Source organism: Loxodonta africana, chromosome 17, assembly GCF_030014295.1.
Source record: "Loxodonta africana isolate mLoxAfr1 chromosome 17, mLoxAfr1.hap2, whole genome shotgun sequence".
NCBI classification, from domain to species: Eukaryota; Metazoa; Chordata; class Mammalia; order Proboscidea; family Elephantidae; genus Loxodonta; species Loxodonta africana.
Window position 1 is genome coordinate 1,267,503 of NC_087358.1, and position 20,946 is coordinate 1,288,448.

The 20,946-nt window shown below is 44.2% G+C and overlaps 1 protein-coding gene across 4 annotated transcripts in view; it reads left to right on the top strand.

The window, feature by feature from the left end:
• The window catches only part of DCLK1 (doublecortin like kinase 1), a 406,473-nt gene that overhangs the window by 377,325 nt on the left and 8,202 nt on the right, over positions 1-20,946 (top strand). For 2 of the 4 annotated variants that reach the window (XM_023547224.2, XM_023547226.2), the window contains one exon: positions 2,058-2,171. In XM_023547224.2, coding sequence (XP_023402992.1) covers positions 2,058-2,171 — 114 coding nt within the window. Of the gene's footprint in view, positions 1-2,057; positions 2,172-7,853; positions 9,385-20,946 lie in introns of those variants that run through there. The other 2 variants (XM_010589360.3, XM_010589358.3) reach the window with 2 other exon arrangements.

The window sequence follows — 20,946 nt, forward strand, 5'->3', positions numbered from 1 at the left end:
TCCCCATGACTGACGACAGTGTCTGGTCCACTGTGGTGACACAGTTAATCCAGGCTGAATAAATGGATGGTCAGACACTGAAAGGAGGAGTAAATCGCATCGCTCAACATTTTGGTCAAAGATTCTACAGAACCCTGATGAAAAGGAGGAAAATGGAGAACAGCTTTTCAAATTCTGTTGGAATCCAGATCTTTTGGATCCGTGGAGGCTGGATAAATCCCTAGAACTATTGCCCTGAGGATTTTTAAACCTTAAGCCGAAAGTATCCCCTGCAGTCTTCTTTAAACCAAACAATAACCAAAAACCAAACCAAACCTGATGCCGTCTTGTCGATCCTGACTCGTAGCGACCCTATAGGACAGGGTAGAACTGTCCCATAGGGTTTCCAAGGCTGCAAATATTTATGAAAGCAGACTGCCACGTCTTTCTTCCAAGGAGTGGCCGGTGGGTTCAAATGGCCAGCCCTTGAGTCAGCAGCCAAGCCCTAGGTAACGAATGCCTCACCAGGGCTGCTCAGTCAAACAACAATTTAGCTTAAACAGTAAAGGATGTCTGCCTTGAACATTGCGCTCTTTTAAAATCTATCTATATAGGATCAAATAGACAACAGCAACTCAAAAAGTTAGATAGGAATCTTGGGGGACAGTCAGTTTGTGGGGGGTACAACTTGGAAAAGGAGGGTGAGAATGGCTGCACGACTTGAAAAATGTAATCAGCGTCACTGAATTGCACGTGTAGAAACTGTTGAAGGTGTATGTTTTGCTGTGTATATTTTCAACAACATTAAAAAAAAAAAAAGAGTAAATCCCATTTGGCTGGACCAGCACTTCATGCTTGGAAAGCAGCAAGTTTATTTTCCTGGATGGAGCCAAGACATACGTGGAAAATGATGGCAAGGAGAGTGGCGAAAGGCGTCTTGCCAGAAATTTTGTTTTTAACAATTAGTTACAAGCACTTTATTATCCATTCATTCATTTATTCCACAAATGTTTTTTAAGCATCTGGTATCCCTAGGTAGTGCAAACAGGTAATGCACTCATTTGCTAACTGAAAGTTTGGAAGTTTGAGTCCACCCAGAGGCACCTCAGAAGAAGGGCCTGGTGACCTACTTCTGAAAAATCAGCCATTGAGAGGCCCATGGAGCACAGTTCTACCCTGACCCCGTGGAGCCAGCATGGTGGGAACTGACAGCAGCTGGTTCCTGGTTATGTGCCAAGGCACTCAGCTAAGACCTGGGGATTCTGTAGTGAGTACAACCCAGTGTCTACCTTCCAGGGCAGGCAGCCTTTTCATCATGAGGGAGTGAGTAGCAGCACACATTTATGGTCCTGTTCTGTTTTTGTTTTTATCGTAACAGTATTTTTAGCAAAGGAGACCAATCTGTCCAGCCTTCCTCACAGGTGGCCCAGCAGAGAGCAGAAGCCTTAGTTAGTGAGTGCCCAGGTGGGCTTTGTCCTAAGAGCAGATACTTTGAAGGCAGCGAGGATGGTCTAGAACTTAAGGACGAGCTTTCTGCCTGGAAGCCTGTCTGGGATTATAGAATGGCGGATTGAGAAGCTGTGGAACAAGCTTGAGTTTATTTACTGGCTGTGCGCAAGCCCAGGTCTGTCAGTTTCCTTGGCACTGGGTCTGACTGATCAGCTAAGAGGATAAAACTTTGGAGTCATGGGAGAAAGAAAAGATGTTTACATTGATTTTTTTTTTTTTTTTTTTTGGATTTCCAGATTAACTTGCTCCTTGATATATGTTCCTTGAGCCATGATTGAAATAGATTTTTATGAGAAACCCAGAACAGAAATAATTTTTCTTTTATTTGGCAATAAACCTCCGAGGGTCAGATGACACAGAGTAAATTAATTTTAGGGCAGACAGGGAAGCGAAGGAAACTCTGTGCAATGCTGCCAGAGCTGTGTTAATGAGAAGGGTGCCTGGCTTATCTCTGACACCTTCTGAATTTTAAGATCGCTCGCCTGTTTCTAGAAGACTCTGGCTTCATTTTCCATTTACCTCGTTTTTTTTTTTTTTTCTTTTTCTCCTTTCTTTCTTTTTTGTACCAGGATGATGGCCTCCCAGAAAATGAACACCAGCTGTCAGTAGCCGGGAAGATAAAGAAGCATTTCAACACAGGCCCCAAGCCAAACAGCACAGCAGCCGGCGTGTCTGTCATAGCAGTAAGCATCTAAAATACCCACCTATACGTTGTTTTAAAAAGCAGCCCTCCTGAGAGACAGGCGTTTCTCAGGAGAGTCCACCCAGAGACAGCAGAATCGGGTCATTTCTTTAGGCAGCTTGACCACTTAACCCGGGAGAGGAGGTTTGGGGCTTATATATGTTATGTGTTTTTGCAGCTCATTTCCCTGGCAGTCACACCATTATTCCATAGCCCCAGGGTATCTCACAGTATATATTAATTTCATAATTTTTTTGTTTTTAAAGCAAAAAACCTCTCTGACACTGGACTCTTGCCAATGCAAACTCCTTGGCTCCAAGAAAAGAGTCCACAGTGTCCTTTTGCCAGAACCCAGGAGGGAAGGGAAGCTGAGAGAGACTGGAACACTGTGTCCTATTTTTACGCAAATCCGTATGTTACACATTGTTTGTCCCACCTCGCCCTCCTTCCCTGCCCCCAGGTATTTTCACAAAGGCAATATACAAATTTTTTTTTTACAGCAATACATAAAAAATTAGCATAGCATGCTTACGAAAATACCTCAAGGGGGGAAGGACATGACTGGCAGAAAAGGTATAGCTCACTATTTCTGTAAAAATCCAGTAGATCCTCATACTAGACCAAAATGAAAACCAGGATAGAGCAGAGAGCCTACGCAGTAAGTTCTTCAGCGAAATCGAATTGCTGTGAACACCCAAGTCACCATGTCTTGCTACTTAGAAATTTCTGTCCTTACAGTTAAAAGTTTTTTTTTGTTTTTTGTTTAACTTTTACCATTTTATTGATGTGGCTGCACAGGGCGTATTTTTTCCTGTTCTGTACATACAGACATATACTACATGGGATTCGGTAGCAGCTCTAGGCAAAGATTAAATTGGGCAGGGAAATAATGAAACCTCATACTTCCCGGCGTCATATTCTGGAGTAAATATATTGCAAGTCCCAGATTACTTGAGTTTTTTAATAATGCCCTTTTTTTCAGAGCATGTAAATTTTAGCACAGTATTCAAATGTGAAAATCACTTGCAGCGTTTTTCCGTTCTGGGCACAGAACATTGCGCTGAGGTAGAGTTCCAGGAGTCTGTGCTCTTCACAGTACCTCATGCTCAGAAGCAGGACTGCCTGGGGGACTCCTCCCATGAGTGTTCATTGTCTTCCCCGACTCCTGTTTTGGTTACAGCAAAGCTTCAGATAGAAAAAAAAAGCTACAGATAAATAACGGACGTATGCGATGCAGCCATTCCTGTTTCCAGGGGACTAAATACTCTATCTGAGCTTCTATAGCTGGTACGGGGCACACGTGCACAGCCCTACATGCTGTTTGCATTTGGCATTTCTTGATTCAGCCCTTCCAGCCGGGCCTTAAATGAGTCAATGTGCAGGGACATCAAGAAGCTGAGCCTAAACCCGGCTCACGAGTAAACTCAGTGCTAAACAGAGTACACACCCTTGAAGAAGCCCGCCTGTGTGGCGGACGCTCTGCCTTTCCAAGTGGTTCCTCTTACCCTCTCTCCTCAGCTCTTTCTAAGAAAATTGAACATAGGAACATACTGTCCTTACGTCTTCTGTAGGTTGTCAGTCGTCTTTGTGATCATCTGATACTCAGGCAGTAATTTTTGAAAGTAATAATCTAACGATTCTCAGTTATGCAAGACATTCTCTTCTCTGTTGTCATTGTTCATTGCAAAGAGAAGTCCATTCCAATAAGTTGGATCCTATGATTTCCGTTTGGAATAGACTGCCAGCATGCTTGTCCATGAAGCGGACGGCTTTTCTGCCCCTGCCAGGGGTTACGGCTGCTAGAGAGGGTGCTTCCTCCACCTCCGCCAGTCTGCTTTTGTTTTACTTTTCTCTTGGTCTTTTATTTCACTTAGTCTTTGGTTAAGTTTGCTTCGGTTGCTCAACAATGGCTTGCTCACAACAGTAGTGTATTTTTATAAGGATGAAGGGGAGAAACTGCAGTACAATTTTCCAATTAACAGACAACACAGATTTGAGGGGAAATCCTGTTTTAATCAAACCTGGACCAATTCTGAAATCTAATCCACGTGAGTTTACCAAAACTCCATGTAAACCAAAACACCAAACGTGTTGCTGTCCAGTCGATTCCGACTCATACAGCCCTAAGGACAGAGTGGAACTGCTCCACAGGGTTAAGTGGGATCTCAGAACACTACAGTTAGTCTCTGAAGATCAAAGGCCCGCTGATTTTTTCCCCTAAATAATGTGATTCAACCATTTCAAATACAATTTAATATCAGTTTCTCAGTTCATCACTAACTTGTTTTCCATGGAAAGTGCACAAATTGGTATTATATTTATAAATTATAAAGTGGGCTGGGCAATGCTGATTTACACATTGCATGCTTATTTAGAAGTTTTAAAAATATAAATATTAACTACTGTAATTATCAAAATAAGTGGGTGTTACTCAGCTAAATATATTTTTTAAAGTACCTTGTCAGTTCTAAAGTACCATTCAAATGTTAGCTGCTCATTACTGTTTCAGACATGAAATAGAATATCACCATAAATTCACCCCAGACTGCTCTGTGGGGTCACCTGTCTCAGGGTGGGGCTGGGAATTAGAAACTGGTGATTTGGGTCCGTCTTTGCCCGTCACTTTCAGATTGGCACTGGATAAGGCGATGTGTTCCCTGTGAAAGTTTTCCACTCTTAAAGTGCAAAGACTAAGTCTCAGGGCCAATCACAGAAAGAAGGCGTCCCTGCCGTTAACAGGGTTGCAGCCAAAGCTGTTAGGCTTCTGTGAGGCAGAGTACAGGCAGCGGGTGGAAGGAACCTGCTTTACCGATGGTGTGTTCTAGAAAGACCCTGGACAGTTTAATACGGCAACATAATTATTGATTCACCCACGTGATAAAAAGTTCCGTAGTTAATACTGTACTGTAATGACTCCTGTTTGATACATTGAGAAAAAATTGATTTCAGCATAAAGTTCATTCAGACAGAAGTTTTTTCCTTGGGCGTGTACTCTCCCCAGAGGCTATAAAAGAATGTTTCTGACTTTAAACTGCTTCTGTCAGAGAACCGGTTTGGGGAAAATTATATACACCCTTTAAAATAAAACTGTGTGTGCGCGTGTGTGTGTGTGTGTGTGTGTGTTCATAGATCTAAAGCATATGAAAGACGAATTTGTAGTCTGAAAAACTGATTTCATTTTGTCTGGCCAGTAACCAATGTGTGTATATATGTGTATTTTTATATACATACTCTTTAAAATAAAAGTATCTGTCTATATGTGTGTGTGTAAAGACTATATATATACACCTATATTAGTGTGTGTGTGTGTATATATATATACACATATATATACATATATACATATATACATATATATATATATACATATATATATGATCCCTGGTGGCACAGTGGTTAAGTGCTTGGCTGCTAACCAAAGGTCGGTGGTTGAAACCCACCAGCTGCTCCAGGGGAGAAAGATGTGCCAGTCTGTTTCAATAAAGATCAAAGCCTTGGAAATCCTATAGGGCAGCTCTACTCTGTCCTGTATGGCGACTATGAGTCGGAATCAACTCGATGGCAATGGGTTTGGTTTTGGTTTATATATATATGTGTGTGTATATATATATATTTATCTTGTAGTGTCAATTCATTTTTCAGGAAACCCGTAATTAAATTATTAGTCTTCCCTACTTAGAAACCTAACTCCTTCCCTACTTAGGAACATAACTCCTTGCTGTAAATAAATAATGCTTATAAAGGAATTCGTGACACTTCCTTAGAGTGACAAAGGATAAAGAGAACAGACTGTCGTGATAGACTCTTCTCACACGTACTTTAATTTGTTCCCATGGCTCTGGACCTAAGCACCTCTGGCTCATGGTGACAGTTTTTCCTTCTCTGCTTCCCACCCCTGCATTCCTAAGACCAAAGAAAGGACAGATGATAACTCTATACGAAGGTCGGTCGCGAAGCCTCGACTTGGCCAGGGGAGTAATTACCAGCTGGAGGCTCATAGGGTCACCGGCCTTTTTGAAAAGGAGCAGAGGTGTCCTGGCCTTCAGGTCAGGCAGTGATTACGCGGAGCCCACAGCTGTCCTTATAGCCACAACCCTCTGCCTCGCCAATAAGCCTCCATTGTCCTCAGGATACCTTTCCCAGTAGTTGAGGGATTTAAAAAAAAAAAAAACCCACAGAGAAAAGGAAACAAAAGGTTATTAAAATGCAATTTGTAGACATAAGATGGAATTAGAGACGACATTTGAACGTGGACGTTCGGAGTCTCGGGGAGGAGAGGACGGCGTTATTAGATCCGCTCAGCTTGATGAAGAGCCGACGACCAAGATGTCAGAGCCAATTTCTTTTCCCTCATTTAATGCTGTATATTATTTTAACCAATAATTTTCCTAATGCTCTAAAGCTCTTCTTTTGCATCTTTCTCATGCAAATGGAACGTTTCAGACTAATTGAACAAATCCATACTAATCAGCCTGCAGATAACAGGGGTGCTGGGAGGCTTCGTTGTGAAGAGACCTCTCTGCGCGCCCGAGCCTGGGGCCCTGTGCTGTGCCGTACCACACTCGGCCTGCAGAGGGCAGTAGAGAACCAGTTACCAAGTGGCTCTCTGGGTGGAATGAAACTCCTTGGATTTTTTCTAAATAAAAAGAAATGTACTTAAAAAAAGATTAGAATCTCACATTGCTGTCCTGAACACTGGGATAGCTGAGTTTATAATCGCCCAATCCTCCAAGCAGCTCTTAGCTTGAATGCCTGGTTTAAAGGCGTGTTTTTGAAACACCTTGCACTTAGGAGCAGCACCAGAGAACCACACCTGAAGGCACTCAGGCGCTTTCTGAAGAAAGGTGGGCAACCGGGGAGCGGCCATACAGTGAGCGTGACGGTTGCTCTTCAGGGTTTGGGACTGAATCTTTTATTCCCAGGTAGCCAAAGGCTAACGTCTTATTCTAGGGTGAAGACTTTGAGAGTGTATCCTATCTCTTGCTCATGGTGCCTTGTGTTAATCCTAAGAGTTTAACTGTACATATGAATTTTCAATATACAGTGAAAAATATTTTTGGTTGTATTTTACTTTTCCATATTTTCACAGAGAAAATTTACTGACCTTTATACTGTCTTTTTAGTTCAGAAATGCAGTTAGGACTCACCTTTAAGAATAGCCCTATTTTTGAAGATGAACTCTTAAAGAAATTCAAATCTCTGTGATCGACGGGATCTCAAAACCTGATCCTTTTTCATCTTTTATTTCCTCGTTAAGAAGCCCTCAAATTTGAGCCTTGTGGGGTACGGCTGGGGAGGAGGGGGCTCCAGTCTGCCTTCTCTTAGGTGCTGACACTGGTTTCGGTACCTGATTAATAAGTCGTAAAGCCATTTCCATTCCCTGGCATATGAAGAGGTGTTTGTAGCTTTTGAAATTGAGAGATCATTATGAAACGTGCTTTCAAAAGCTTGCTCGACAAACTAGGTCTGTTCTAACAAATTGCCCTTTGAGATAGTCACAAGAGATGTCTTTCCTTGCCGTTTGTTTTCAGTGTGCAGTTGTAGGGTATCAGCTAGTTTCTCTGCAGAAATGGCACCGTAACTGTCTCTGCGTACACCCTACAATGAATAATAGCTTGGTCGGGAGTCGTGATTCCTTAGCACAATGTCGATCCACTGAGTTGCCCCATTTCTCTCTGCTCAGCTGGACCACGGGTTTACCATCAAGAGATCAGGGTCTTTGGACTACTACCAGCAACCAGGAATGTATTGGATAAGGTATGAGATGGTGTAGCTGAAGTCAGTGTCTCCATGGCAACGTGCTGGCAGTCTCCATCACCCAGTCCTTCAGTAGACCGACATGCTTCAGATCTGTCACCCAGTCCATATGCTGCTTTATCGGCTTCATTTGAATCTTGACTGAGATGCCACACCCTCTTCATTCCTTTTTTTCCGCCCATCGTTCACACTGACATTTGCTAGCTTCCTTTCCATTCCACGTGCTCAGTATCAACTCTCCCTCTGGTTAAAAGGACAGTATATTTAGTGCGCAAGCCAAAGCGTTCTGCCTCTGACGTTGCTGATTACAGCAATGGTTTCCAGTGCTCTTCTGCCCTCCACAAGTGGAAGAACTACCGTGCCTTCGTGGCTGTTGGGCAGAAGTATATACTGTCATTTTAAAGCCACCAAGCCCAGCCTTGCCCTTAGCGATGGACGAACCAATGCATCGACATTAGTGGTAGACGCTCCTCCGCCAGCATAGTGAGCTCCAGAATGCATTGTGTGTGTCGGCGAGCTTGTGTTTTCCAGTTCTCCGCCACCTTCCGTTACGTTTCGTTTTTGTTTTTATTGTTCCTTCTCTCCCTGGAAAGCCCTCTATGTACTAGCTGTTGCATGAAGTTACTTTTCAGCATTTTGTAACTGATTTAGCTGGTTTATCTGCTCAAGAAAGAGTAACTGTGGGAGGTATTGATTTTTTTTTTTCCTTAAAGTGGGTGAAGAATTCTATCCAGTCGTTTTCTGTTCCAATCAACGGCCCCTGCATTGCCTTCAAGGGGTAGTGCATGGGTCTCTCTAGGTTGACCACAAGCATGTCTTATTGATGGCTTGAGAAATGTACTCTAAGAGGTCCTGGGGCCTTTTCTCCACCTTAGTGTTCATGAAGTTATCTCCAGGTGAAGCTCCATGTCTCAGTGTTGGCTGAGAGAAATTCCAGTGTGTTTAGCATTTGTTTCCCCCAAATGATGGAGCCTATCTACAGCAATTAGTGGTGGCTGGGTATCGTTTCGTGAATTAAACTGCTACAATTTTATGTACATACATATATATACACACACATATATATGTGTATAATATACATATACACACATATAAATACATACATGCATATAAATATATGTGTGTGTGTGTGTGTGTACAGTCAGCCCCTCTATATCTGCAGGTTCCACATCCAGTGAGTCAACCAACTGCAGATTGGATATATTGGGAAAACATGTTACATGTTGCTGACCTGTCCTGTGTAGTTAGGCCTAGGGTTGATGGATGGTTGCATCAGTACTGAACGTGTACAACTATTTGCACAGCACTTACATTGTGTTAAGTATTATAAGTAATTAAAGGTGATTTAAAGCATACAGAAGGAGATGCCTAGGTTACATGCAAAGACGATGCCATTTTATATGAGCGTTTGTGAATTTTGGTGCCAGTGGGTGGTCCTGGAACCAGTCCCCTGCGGATACCAAGGGAGGACTATACGCGCACACACACACACACACACACACACAGGTCAGAATTAACTGGACAGCAAAAACAAAATTTTTTAAAGTATTTATGTAATTTTAATCCCTAATTATTACCCCTAATTATTACCCCTAACTTTCTTTCTATAATTAGACACTCCAAACAGGGCTTAGGAAGGAGTAAAGGGCTCACTTCACAAACTATCCACAAACACTGAGGTCCTGACAGTTCCCACATCTGTTTAAAGAAGCAAGAAAACACCGAGGCTTGTATGAAGTGTTTACAGTTAGTTTCACGTGGTCTCTCGTATCTTCTGGACTAACATGCCTGTACCAGTTCCGCAGCAACCTTCTAATTCCCTAAGTAAATTAGCTTCATAGCTGCAGACAGAAGGTTGTATTTTTCTTCGAACCTGCTTTTGGGGGGGCTGGGGGGTTAGCAGTTCGAATCCTCCAGGCACTCCTAGGAAACTCTATGGGGCGGTTCTACTCTGTCCTATAGGGTCGCTATGAGTCGGAATCGACTCGACGGCAGTGGGTTGGGGTTTTGGGGGGATTAATCATGATTTGCCTTTGTGCAGACTCCTTTCTGGCTTGTTATGTGGAAGATGATCCACCCATCTTTGTTTACGGAAGGGTGCTGTGCATTCGGGAGCGTGCATGTATCATAAACGCACATACGCATACGCGTATCGTATCCTGTGAATCTTTGCTAACTGACCATGCCCCTGTACACAGCACCCAGATCAGACACAGAGAATTCCCAGCACCCAGGACCCCCCCCCCCAGGCCCTTCCAGCCGGGACACCCGAGGGCTCAACACTGACCCCGCTTCTCTCCACACTGATTAGCTTTGCCTGGTTCTGTGCCGTGTGTGCATCAGATCACACCATGTGCCATTCTTGTTTAATTATGTGTCTCCTAACCTCAGGCACATTACCCGAACATACATGAGTAAAGTTGATATGCAATTAAAAATAGGCACAAGCACATCTAATTACAGTTGTGCATATTTGTATAACAAAAATTACATATATAAATTCATCTAATTTCAAAAAGCAAAAAAAAAAACAAGATAAAGCTCTAGGAAATGAAATTACGAAGCCTGCTGAGTTAAGGGTGGGAGAGAACCAGCAAGCAAATGCAGTAATTAATGAACGTAGCTGAGTATAAAAGGCCATTGGACGGCTCCCATCAGCCAACACACCCTTGAAAAACGGGCAGGAGCAGATGGGAGATAATCTCTTTTTTTTCTTCCCCACATAATCTGCTCTGTTTTCCAGCTGGGGGCAGTAACAACAATGTTTATGGTCAGCGCTGTGCTAAACAGCACGCCCAGTATGTGAAGCTAAATGGGAGAAAGAATGCTAAAAACTGATGGGCGTATATGCTTAATTAGGAAGTTTTATAACACCATTTAGCCCCAGAACGCAGCGCCCTCCTTGCTGATTGCAGATGTTTGCTTTTTATCTCCACGGAAGTGGGTGCATTTGTCTAACCGTGGTGGCAGCCAACTTTCTAACATAAACAATCATTACGCGCCTCCCACCCAGCTCCCTACTGCAGTGTTTACAAGTGCTCCTGGCTGTTTTTGCCTCTCCGAGCCGAACACTTGGGAGTTGGCTTGCTTTTTGCAAAGCAGCTTGCGTGGGGACAGCCCTAGCATGGAAGACTGTCCCCCTGGGGTGCCCAGAATTAGAAGTCTCTCGTAATTGGCCTTTCAGCGACTGTGGAGATGTCGCGGGCACCCGTTTCCTTTTCTCTCCTTCACTCTCCTGGCTGTTAACAGAGGGCAGCTGCCCAGCTATAGGGGGATCAGCACCCTCCTCTTGGCTTTTGTATTTAGGAGACCCTGCTCCCCTCACCAAGAGTCCCGAAGGAGCTCCCTGGGCCATTCCACATTCCCATGGCCTAGAGAGCCATGATTTCCCTGTTGCAAAGCCACCAGGTAGTATGTATATATTGGTGCATTTATCGCTGAAAGAGCCCTGGTGGTGCAACGGTTAAGCACTCGGCTGCTAACCTGAAGGTTGGTGAGTCGAACTCACCCAGCAGCTCTGCAGGAGAAAGACCTGGTGATCTGCTCACTTAAAGATTACAGCCTAGGAAACCCTATAGGGCAGTTTTGCCCTGTCACACGGGGTGACTATGAGTCGAAAATTGACTTGACAGCACAACAACTTTCCCCCCTCCTGAACATGCGTCCTCTTGCAAAGATGCATTTCTCAAGTGACTTTGTCATCTTGGTGGGTGCCACAGCCACAGCCATGTGGAGAAGGACCCCAGTGCCTTCAGCACACAAAGGGGGCAATAGCCAGACTGGGGTAGTCCGATTAAAGAAAACAAATACCGAAATAAGGCTATGTTACGAATGCTAAATGAGAGAAAGGCAGAGGTCAGCTGGGACAGAAAGGGGGCTCAGTCCCCAGATGTGATGGGGCTCCAACGTGCATGCTGGACTCTAGCACCGTCCAGAAACAGTGAGCAGTGAGGCAAAGCCGTGGCTGCTGCAGTCTTTGCAGAGTTGTAAAATGCTGTCAGGCTCAGTTGTTAAAAGGAATAAGGTCTGCTCAATGCCTCTTATTCAGCGCAGGTGTGAAAGCCAGGAAGGAGCCATAGCTTGGGGTAAGGAGGGCTCTGTGGCTCCCATCAGCCAGCAGCCAAACCCCACACAGCAAAGTTGCTTACAGGTTCCCTACCAAGTTGCCTTGGCGCCTCCCGCTGAGTGTCAGAGCAGGCTGGAAGGGTGGATGACTCTGTTTGAGCAACGGAGCAAACAAACTCCCTCTTTGGAGACTTCCTCTGTAACAGAAAGCTTGGGGGGTATAAGGTTAACAAATAGAAAAGGAACAGGTTTAAACTTCAGAACAACTCAAACTGCAGTTACAGAGCCAAGTCTCAGGAAAGTAGTGGGGTTTGGTTTTGCAGCTGTACCAAAGAGTGAGTCATTTATTAGACCCAAACCCACTGCCATCAAGTTAATTCTGACTCACAGGGACAGAACGAGAAACAGTACAACTGCCCCACCAGGTTTCCAAGGCTGTCATCTTTACGGAAGCAGGCTGCCACCTCTCTCCTGAGGTGGGTTCAAAATACTGACCTCTCAGTTAGCAGCGGAGCACTTAACCACTGCACCACCAGAGACCCAGAAGATGAGCAGTACCTCCTATGGCCACGTCCAGTTCCATAAATGGCCACTGAAAGCCGACAGGAATGAGGTTATATCCTACCAATCTTAACAGGTTGCTCACTCGTGAGGATGTACCTGGTTTCCTTTTGTTTTTAGAATTCTCTTCAGTGAAGATTCCAAGAACACATACATGTCCTTTTTTAATATTTAATTCACTCATTACTAGAAATGAGAAGTTGCCATGCGTTCCAGGACTTACCTGTTGTGTGTAAGTGTCACGGAAGTGCGGTTTCTCCACACTTTGGGAGATTTTCAATGAGTCAGTATTGATCGAATCATCTTTATTTTGCCCTTCCTTCAAAATCTTTTGCCCTTTTATTGGCTTAAAAGGAAATAGTGATACTGTTTTCTGTATTTCCGTACCTGCCGTGCTTTGGGTGGCTCCTGAAGCTCCCCAGTGATGTTCGCTGATACGATATGGCCCTTATCTGGTGTTAGCATGCGGGTGAAGGGGCCTTGCTGGTGCAGTGGTTAAGCACTTGGCTGCTAATAGAGAGGTCAGTGCAGTGGTTCAAACTCACCAGTGGCTCTGCGGGAGAAAAGACCTGGCGATCTGCTCCCGTAGGTTCCACCTTTGAACCTATGGGGAAGTTCCGCTCTGTCCTGTAGGATCTGTATGAGTTGGAATCAACTCGACAGCACACAAAAGCAACAACAAAAAGGAGCTGTAGTCAAATGTTTTAATGTAGAATAAGTTTAAAATGTTATCTCCTAGGGCTGGGGTCAGCATCCTGGGTGGTACAGTTAACATGCTCAGCTGCTAACTTAGAGGTTGGAGGTTTGAGTCCACCCAGAGGCACCTCGGAAGAAAGATCTGGCAGTCTACTTCAGAAACATCAGCCATTGCAAACCCTGTGTGCCCAGTTCTCCTCCGACACCCGTGGGCTGCCATGAGTTGGAATAAATTCGACTGCAACTGGTTTGTTTGGGATTTTTAGGTCAGGGGCTAGCAAACTGAAGTCCAAATCAAGCCCACTACCTGCTTCTGTAAATAAAGTTTTATTGGAACATAGCCACAGCTGTTCCTGTACAAATTAGCCATGGCTGCTTTTCCCCTATAGCTGCAGAGCTGAGTAATGATTTCAGAGCAAAGCCTAAAATATTTACTATCTGGTCCTTTACAGAAAAAAAGTTTTTCAGCCCATACTTTAGGGAGAAAAAGTGTCTTAATTAAAAGGCATCATTACCCTGAAGGAGCAGGAGGGCAGTGGGATGCAGACCTCAAAATCTCATAAAAAGACCAGACTTAATGGTCTGACTGAGATTAGAAGGACCCCGGAGGTCATGGTCCCCAGAGCTTCTGTTAGCCCAAGACAGGAACCGTTCCCAAACCCAACTCTTCAGACAGGTATTGGAGTAGACTATAGGATAAAAATGATCCTGGTGAAGTGTGAGTTTCTTGGATCAAGTACACACATGAGACTATGTGGGCAGCTCCTTTCTGGAAGGGAGATGAGAGGTCAGAGGGGTCAGAAGCTGGCTGAATAGACATGGGAATAGAGGGTGGAGAGAAGGAGTGTGCTGTCTCATTGGGGAGAGCCGCTAGGACTATATGATGTTGTTGTTGTTAGGTGCCGTCGAGTCAGTTCCGACTCGTAGCGACCCTATGCAGAACAGAACAAAACACTACCCAGTCCTGAGCCATGCTTACAATCGTTGTTATGCTTGAGCTCGTTGCAGCCACTGTGTCAACCCAACACATTGAGGGTCTTTCTCTTTTCTGCTGACCCTGTACTCTGCCAAGCATGATGTCCTTCTCCAGGGACTGATCCCTCCTGACAACATGTCCAAAGTATGTAAGACACAGTCTCACCATCCTTGCTTCCAAGGAACATTCTGGTTGTACTTCTTCTAAGACAGATTTGTTCATTCTTTTGGCAGTCCATGGTATATTCGATATTCTTTGCCAACACCACAATTCAAAGGCATCAATTCTTCTTCAGCCTTCCTTATTCATTGTCCAACTTTCACATGCATATGAAGCAATTGAAAATACCATGGCTTGGGTCAGGCGCACCTTAGTCTTAAAGGTGACACCTTTGCTCTTCAACACTTTACAAAGGTCCTTTGCAGCAAATTTACCCAGTGCAATGCGTCTTTTGATTTTTTGACTGCTGCTTCCATGACTGTTGATTGTGGATCCAAGTAAAATGAAATCCTTGACAACTTCAATCTTCTCTCCGTTTATCATGATGTTGCTCATTGGTCCAGTTGTGAGGATTTTTGTTTTCTTTATGTTGAGGTGTAATCCATACTGAAGGCTGTGGTCTTTGATCTTCATTAGTAAGTGCTTCAAGTCCTCTAAACTTTTCAGCAAGCAAGGGTGTGTCATCTGCATAACACAGGTTGTTAATGAGTCTTCCTCCAATCCTGATGCCCCGTTCTTCTTCATATAGTCCAGCTTCTCGTATTATTTGCTCAGCATACAGATTGAATAGGTATGGTGAAAGAATACAACTCTGACACACACCTTTCCTGACTTGAAACCAATCAGTATCCCCTTGCTCTGTCCGAACAACTGCCTCTTGATCTATGTAAAGGTTCCTCATGAGCACAATTAAATGTTCTGGAATTCCCATTCTTCGCAGCATTATCCTTAGTTTGTTATGATCCACACAGTCAAATGCCTCTGCATAATCAATAAAACACAGGTAAACATCCTTCTGGTATTCTCTGCTTTCAGCCAGGATCCATCTGACATCAGCAATGATATCCCTGGTTCCACGTTCTCTTCTGAAACCAGCCTGAATTTCTGGCAGTTCCCTATCGATATACTGCTGCAGCCGTTTTTGAATGATCTTCAGCAAAATTTTGCTTGCATGTGATATTCACGATATTGTTCTATAATTTCCACACTCGGTTGGATCACCTTTTTTGGGAATAGGGATAAATGTGGATCTCTCCCAGTCAGTTGGCCAGGAAGCTGTCTTCCATATTTCTTGGCACAGACGAGTGAGCACCTCCAGCGCTGCATCTGTTTGTTGAAACATCTCAATTGATATTCCATCAATTCCTGGAGCCTTGTTTTTCACCAATGCCTTCAGAGCAGCTTGGACATCTTCCTTCAGTACCATCGGTTCCTGGTCATATGCCACCTCTCGAAATGGTTGAACATCGACTAATTCTTTTTGGTGTAATGTATAATGACTCTATGTATTCCTTCCATCTTCTTTTCATGCTTCCTGCATCATTTAATATTTTCCCCATAGAATCCTTCACTATTGCAACTCGAGGTTTGAATTTTTTCAATTCTTTCAGCTTGAGAAACGCCGAGCGTGCTCTTCTTTTTTGGTTTTCCATCTCCAGCTCTTTGCACACGTCATAATAATACTTTACTTTGTCTTCTCGAGAGGCCCGTTGAAATCTTCTGTTCAGTTCTTTTACTTGACCAATTCTTCCTTTTGCTTTAGCTGCTCGACATTTGAGAGCAAGTTTCAGAGTCTCCTCTGACATCCATCTTGGTCTTTTCATTCTTTCCTGTCTTTTCAGTGACCTCTTGCTTTCTTCATGGATGATGTCCTTGATGTCATTCCACAGCTTGTCTGGTCTGCGGTCACTAGTGTTCAGTGCATCAAATCTATTCTTCAGATGGTCTCTAACTTCAGGTGGGATGTACTCAAGGTCATATTTTGGCTCTGATTTTCTTCAGTTTCAGCTTGAACTTGCATATGAGCAATTGATGGTCTGTTCCACAGTCGGCCCCTGGCCTTGTTCTGACTGATGATACTGAGTTTTTCCATTGTATCTTCCCACAGATGTAGTTGATTTGATTTCTGTGTGTTCCATCTGGCGAGGCCCATGTGTATAGTCGCCATTTATATTGGTGAAAGAAGGTATTTGCAATGAATAAGTCATTGGTCTTGCAAAATTCTATCATTTGATCTCTGGCATTGTTTCTATCACCAAGGCCATATTTTCCAACTACTGATCCTTCTTCTTTGTTTCCAACTTTCACATTCCGATTGCCAGTAATTATCAATGCATCTTGATTGCATATTCGATCAATTTCAGACTGCAGCAGCTGATAAAAATCTTCTATTTTTTCATCTTTGACCCTAGTAGTTGGTGTGTAAATTTGAATAATAGTCGTATTAACTGGTCTTCCTTGTAGGCGAATGGATATTATGCTATCACTGACAGTGTTGTACTCCAGGATAGATGTTGAAATGTTCTTTTTGATGATGAATGCAACACCATTCCTCTTTGAGTTGTCATTCCCAGCATAGTAGACTGTATGATTGTCTAATTCAAAATGGCCAATACCAGTCCATTTCAGCTCACTAATGCCTAGGATATCGATGTGTATGCATTCCATTTCATTTTTGACGATTTCCAATTTTCGTAGATTCATACTTCGTGCATTCCAGGTTCCGATTATTAATGGATGTTTGCAGCTGTTTCTTCTCATTTTGATTCTTGCCACATCAGCAAATGAAGGTCCCGAAAGCTTTACTCCATCCACATCATTAAGGTCGACTCTGCTTTGAGGAGGCAGCTCTTCCCCAGTGATCTTTTGAGTGCCTTCCAACCTGGGGGGCTCATCTTCCAGCGCTGTATCAGACAATGTTCCGCTGCTATTCATAAGGTTTTCACTGGCTAATGCTTTTCAGAAGTAGACTACAGGGTCCTTCTTCCTAGTCTGTCTTAGTCTGTAAGCTTAGCTGAAACCTGTCCTCTGTGGGTGACCCTGCTGGTATCTGAATACCGGTGGCATAGCTTCCAGCATCACAGCAACACACAAGCCCCCACAGTATGACAAACTGACAGATGTGTGTGGGAGGAGTATACAGCAAGTTATACATAGGCTTTTGTATGAGAGACTGACTTGATTTGTAAACTTTTACTTAAAGCACAATAAAAATTTTTTTATAAAAGGCATCACTTATAAGCATTTAAATTCTATGAGGACAGGAACTCAGGCCTGTTAGAAACTGTATCTTCACTTTCTAATAGAACGTCTGGCACAGAGTAGGCCCTCGGTAAACATTTCCGGAGCTAAGGAGTAAATGAACAAACTTTGCAAAGAAGGGACCATTAATAAAAGGCAGCTGGATTTTTGGATAGATGTGTTTTTGAAGAATTTGGGTTATGTTAGTTTGGCAATCATTTATAGCAACCCAGGAGCATGTCTTTTGGGAAAGGTAAAAGCATTTTTTGTAATTACCCTCTAACTTACCTGCTTAAAACTTACCTGCTTAGCCAGTTCTAAATTTATATAGATTTTCTTAAGACAGACCATTCCTGTGACAGTTCCTTAGTTTACTGCTACAGTGAAGTACAAACAAAATGGCAGGTGAGTTAGCTGGTGGTTCAAGGGTAGAGTTCTTGCCTTCCCTGTGGGAGACCCAAGTTTGATTCCCGGCCAGTGCGGCTCATGAGCAGCCACCACCCGTCTGTCAGTAGAGGCTTGTGTGTTGTTAGATGCTGAACAGGTTTCAGCAGAGCTTCCAGGCTAAGACAGGCTAGGAAGAAAGGCCTGGAGATCTACTTCTGAAAACCAACTGATGAAAACCCGTGGATCCCAGCAGTCCGATCCTGCTGTATATGGAGTCCCCATGAGTTGGGAGCTGACTCAACAGCAGCTAACAGCCACAAACAATAAGAAAATCGGGTTGGTGGTTCGAGTCCACCCAGAGGTGCCTTGGAAGAAAGCCTGGTGATCTACTTCTGAAAAATCAGTCACTGAGGACCCTGTGGAGCACAGTTCTACTCTTTCACACATGGGATCACCAAGAATTGGAGTCAACTCGACGGCAACTGGTTTGTTATTAGGGCAGAGGAAGCACATGAATTTTGCCTTCTGGAATCCTAAGCCCACCTCCACCAAGTGGCCGTACCATTAACCCTCTGATGGTGGCCATCAGAGATCCATTAGCAGAGCTAGCGGGTCAGAAGGACAAGTGTATGTCTAAGAAACAGTGGAAAAGCATGGGGCCAGCCCCACCCAGGAGACTGGAGGACCATTAGGGTAACATGCTACGTCATGTATCCAGATACTCTGGGGTTCCTGGGCCAGCCCCACCTGGGAGATTAGAGGAACGTTAGAGTGACACTTAGGAAGTAGCTTGGAAGGTTACCCAGTTTCATTCCCTGAAGTCCTGCTTTTGCCATGTTGATGGTCATGTTTAATTTAGAGACATACGTATCCAGATACTCTGGGGTTCCTGGTAAGACCCCAAAAGGGTATTAAAGCATAACAAAACAGAACCATAATAAGCAGGACAGTAGGCCAAATACAGCTAGGAGGATGGATATTTCCTTCATCGGGAGCCCTGGTGGTGCAGTGGTGAAGTGCTCAGCTGTGAACCAAAAGGTTGGTCATGTGAACCCACCAGCTCTTCCATGGGAGAAAGATGTGGCAGTCTGCTTCGGTGAAGATTACCAAGCCCAAACCCATTGCCATCAAGTGAATTCCAACTCATAGCGACCCTATAGGACAGGGTAGAACTGCCCCACAGGGTTTCCAAGGAGCAGATGGTGGCTTTGAACTGCCCACTTTATGGTTAGCAGCAGAGCTCTTAAGAACTGCACCACCAGGGTTCCTTTGTAAAAATTATAGCCTTGAAAACTCTGTGGGGCAGTCCTACTCTGTCCTATAGAGTCGCTATGAGCCGGAATCAACTTGATGGCAACAGGTTTGGTTTTTGGTTTGGTCAGTTCAATTTTACTAGCAAGTAAAACATTTCCAAGATGGCCAGCAGATCGTAACTCAGCCCCTGAGAGTGAGTGGAGCAAAGGGAAGAGCTGCTGAGATCCATACCGCAGCGGCTACATCCCGGCTCAGTCTCCTGGTGCTGTGAGGAATGGAGGGACCAGCTGAAAGCAAAATGCACAGCGGTGTTCTCCTATTAATGAAATGAAGACTATCTGTGACGGCTAGCAATAAATGAAGAAAAGCAAGGGAAAAAAAAAAAAAGGAAAAGCAGCCTCATGGCTCTGAAAATGCAATTACTGAAATCCAGTAATTACTGACTTGACAGAAAGCCTTGCCTCGAGATTCAGATGGGGTGTATCCCTTGCAAGCCCTGCCCATACTGCAGAATAGAAATAGTTTGATCCCTAGGCTCCAAGGTGTCCTGTTTGCTTAGAGAAAACATAGCCCGTTAGAGTAGATTGATAGTGATATTAAGCATATTCACAGAATTTTATAGGTGGAAGCTCCCTAGGGACCATACATGTAGTCCCCGCCCCTCAGTCTAAAAAAACAAAGGGACTAGGAAATTGGGGTTCAGTGTGGCTAGGAAGAGGAGCTCTGGTGGCGCAGTGGTCAGGCCGACAATGGAAAGGTCGGCTGTTTGAGACCACCAGCCGCTCTGCAAGAGAAGGACGTGGAGGTCTGTTTCCATAAAGATTACAGCCTTGGAAACCCTACGGGGCACTTCTACTCTGTCCTACAGAGCTATTATGAGTTGGAACTGACTCAGTGGCAGTGGGTCCAGGTATGTTTCCTAACAACAACAACAAAAAAACCCCTCAGTGGCAGTGAGAGTCCTGTGTGAAGGATGATATAACCCTATGGAGGAAACAAGATGTGGAGCACAGCCCTACTCTGACGCATACTGAGTGCCCATGAATCAGAATTAACTCAGCAGTAGCTAGTTTGGTATACAGAAGATAGTATCATCGCATTATCACAGAAAGTAGCCCTGGTAGCGCAATGTTTAAGCACTCGGCTGCTAACCAAAAGATTGATGGTTCGAACCCCCTCAGCAGTTCCGCAGAAGGAAGACCTGGCGACCTGCTCCCATAAGGATTACAGCTTAGGGGCCCCTGTGGGGCAGCTCTACTCCGTCACGTGGGTCCCCGTGAGCCAAAAACTGACTCCGCGCAGTCGCAAAGACATCGTTATGTGACCACATTCAGGAGGAATTGAAGTCTTGGTATCCTAAAATTGACTTTTTTAAGCAAATGAGCCCCAAAGGCTCATCTAAATACTCCATGCAGGAGAATCCTTCAGGTGGTGTGGTTTGAAAATTACTCAAAACCAAACCCACCACCGTCGAGTCGATTCCGACTCACAGCGACCCTAACGGACAGAGTAGAACTGCCCCATGGAGTTTCCGAGGAGCACCTGGCGGATTCAAACTGCCGACCTCTTGGGTAGTAGTCGTAGCTCTTAACCACGATGCCACCGGGATTTCTGAAAATTACTCAAAGATCTTAAAATTATCCAAAAAGCTTCAAGCCAGTACTTTCAAGTAAATAATAGAAGAATAATGGAGGAGCCCTCGACTGCTAACAGAAAGATCAGCGATTTAAACCCACCAGCGGCTCCTTAGGGGGAAGACCTGCTGATCTGCTCCTGTAAAGATTACAGCCAAGGAAATCCCACAGGGCAGTTCTGTTCTGTCACATGGGGTCTCTGTGAG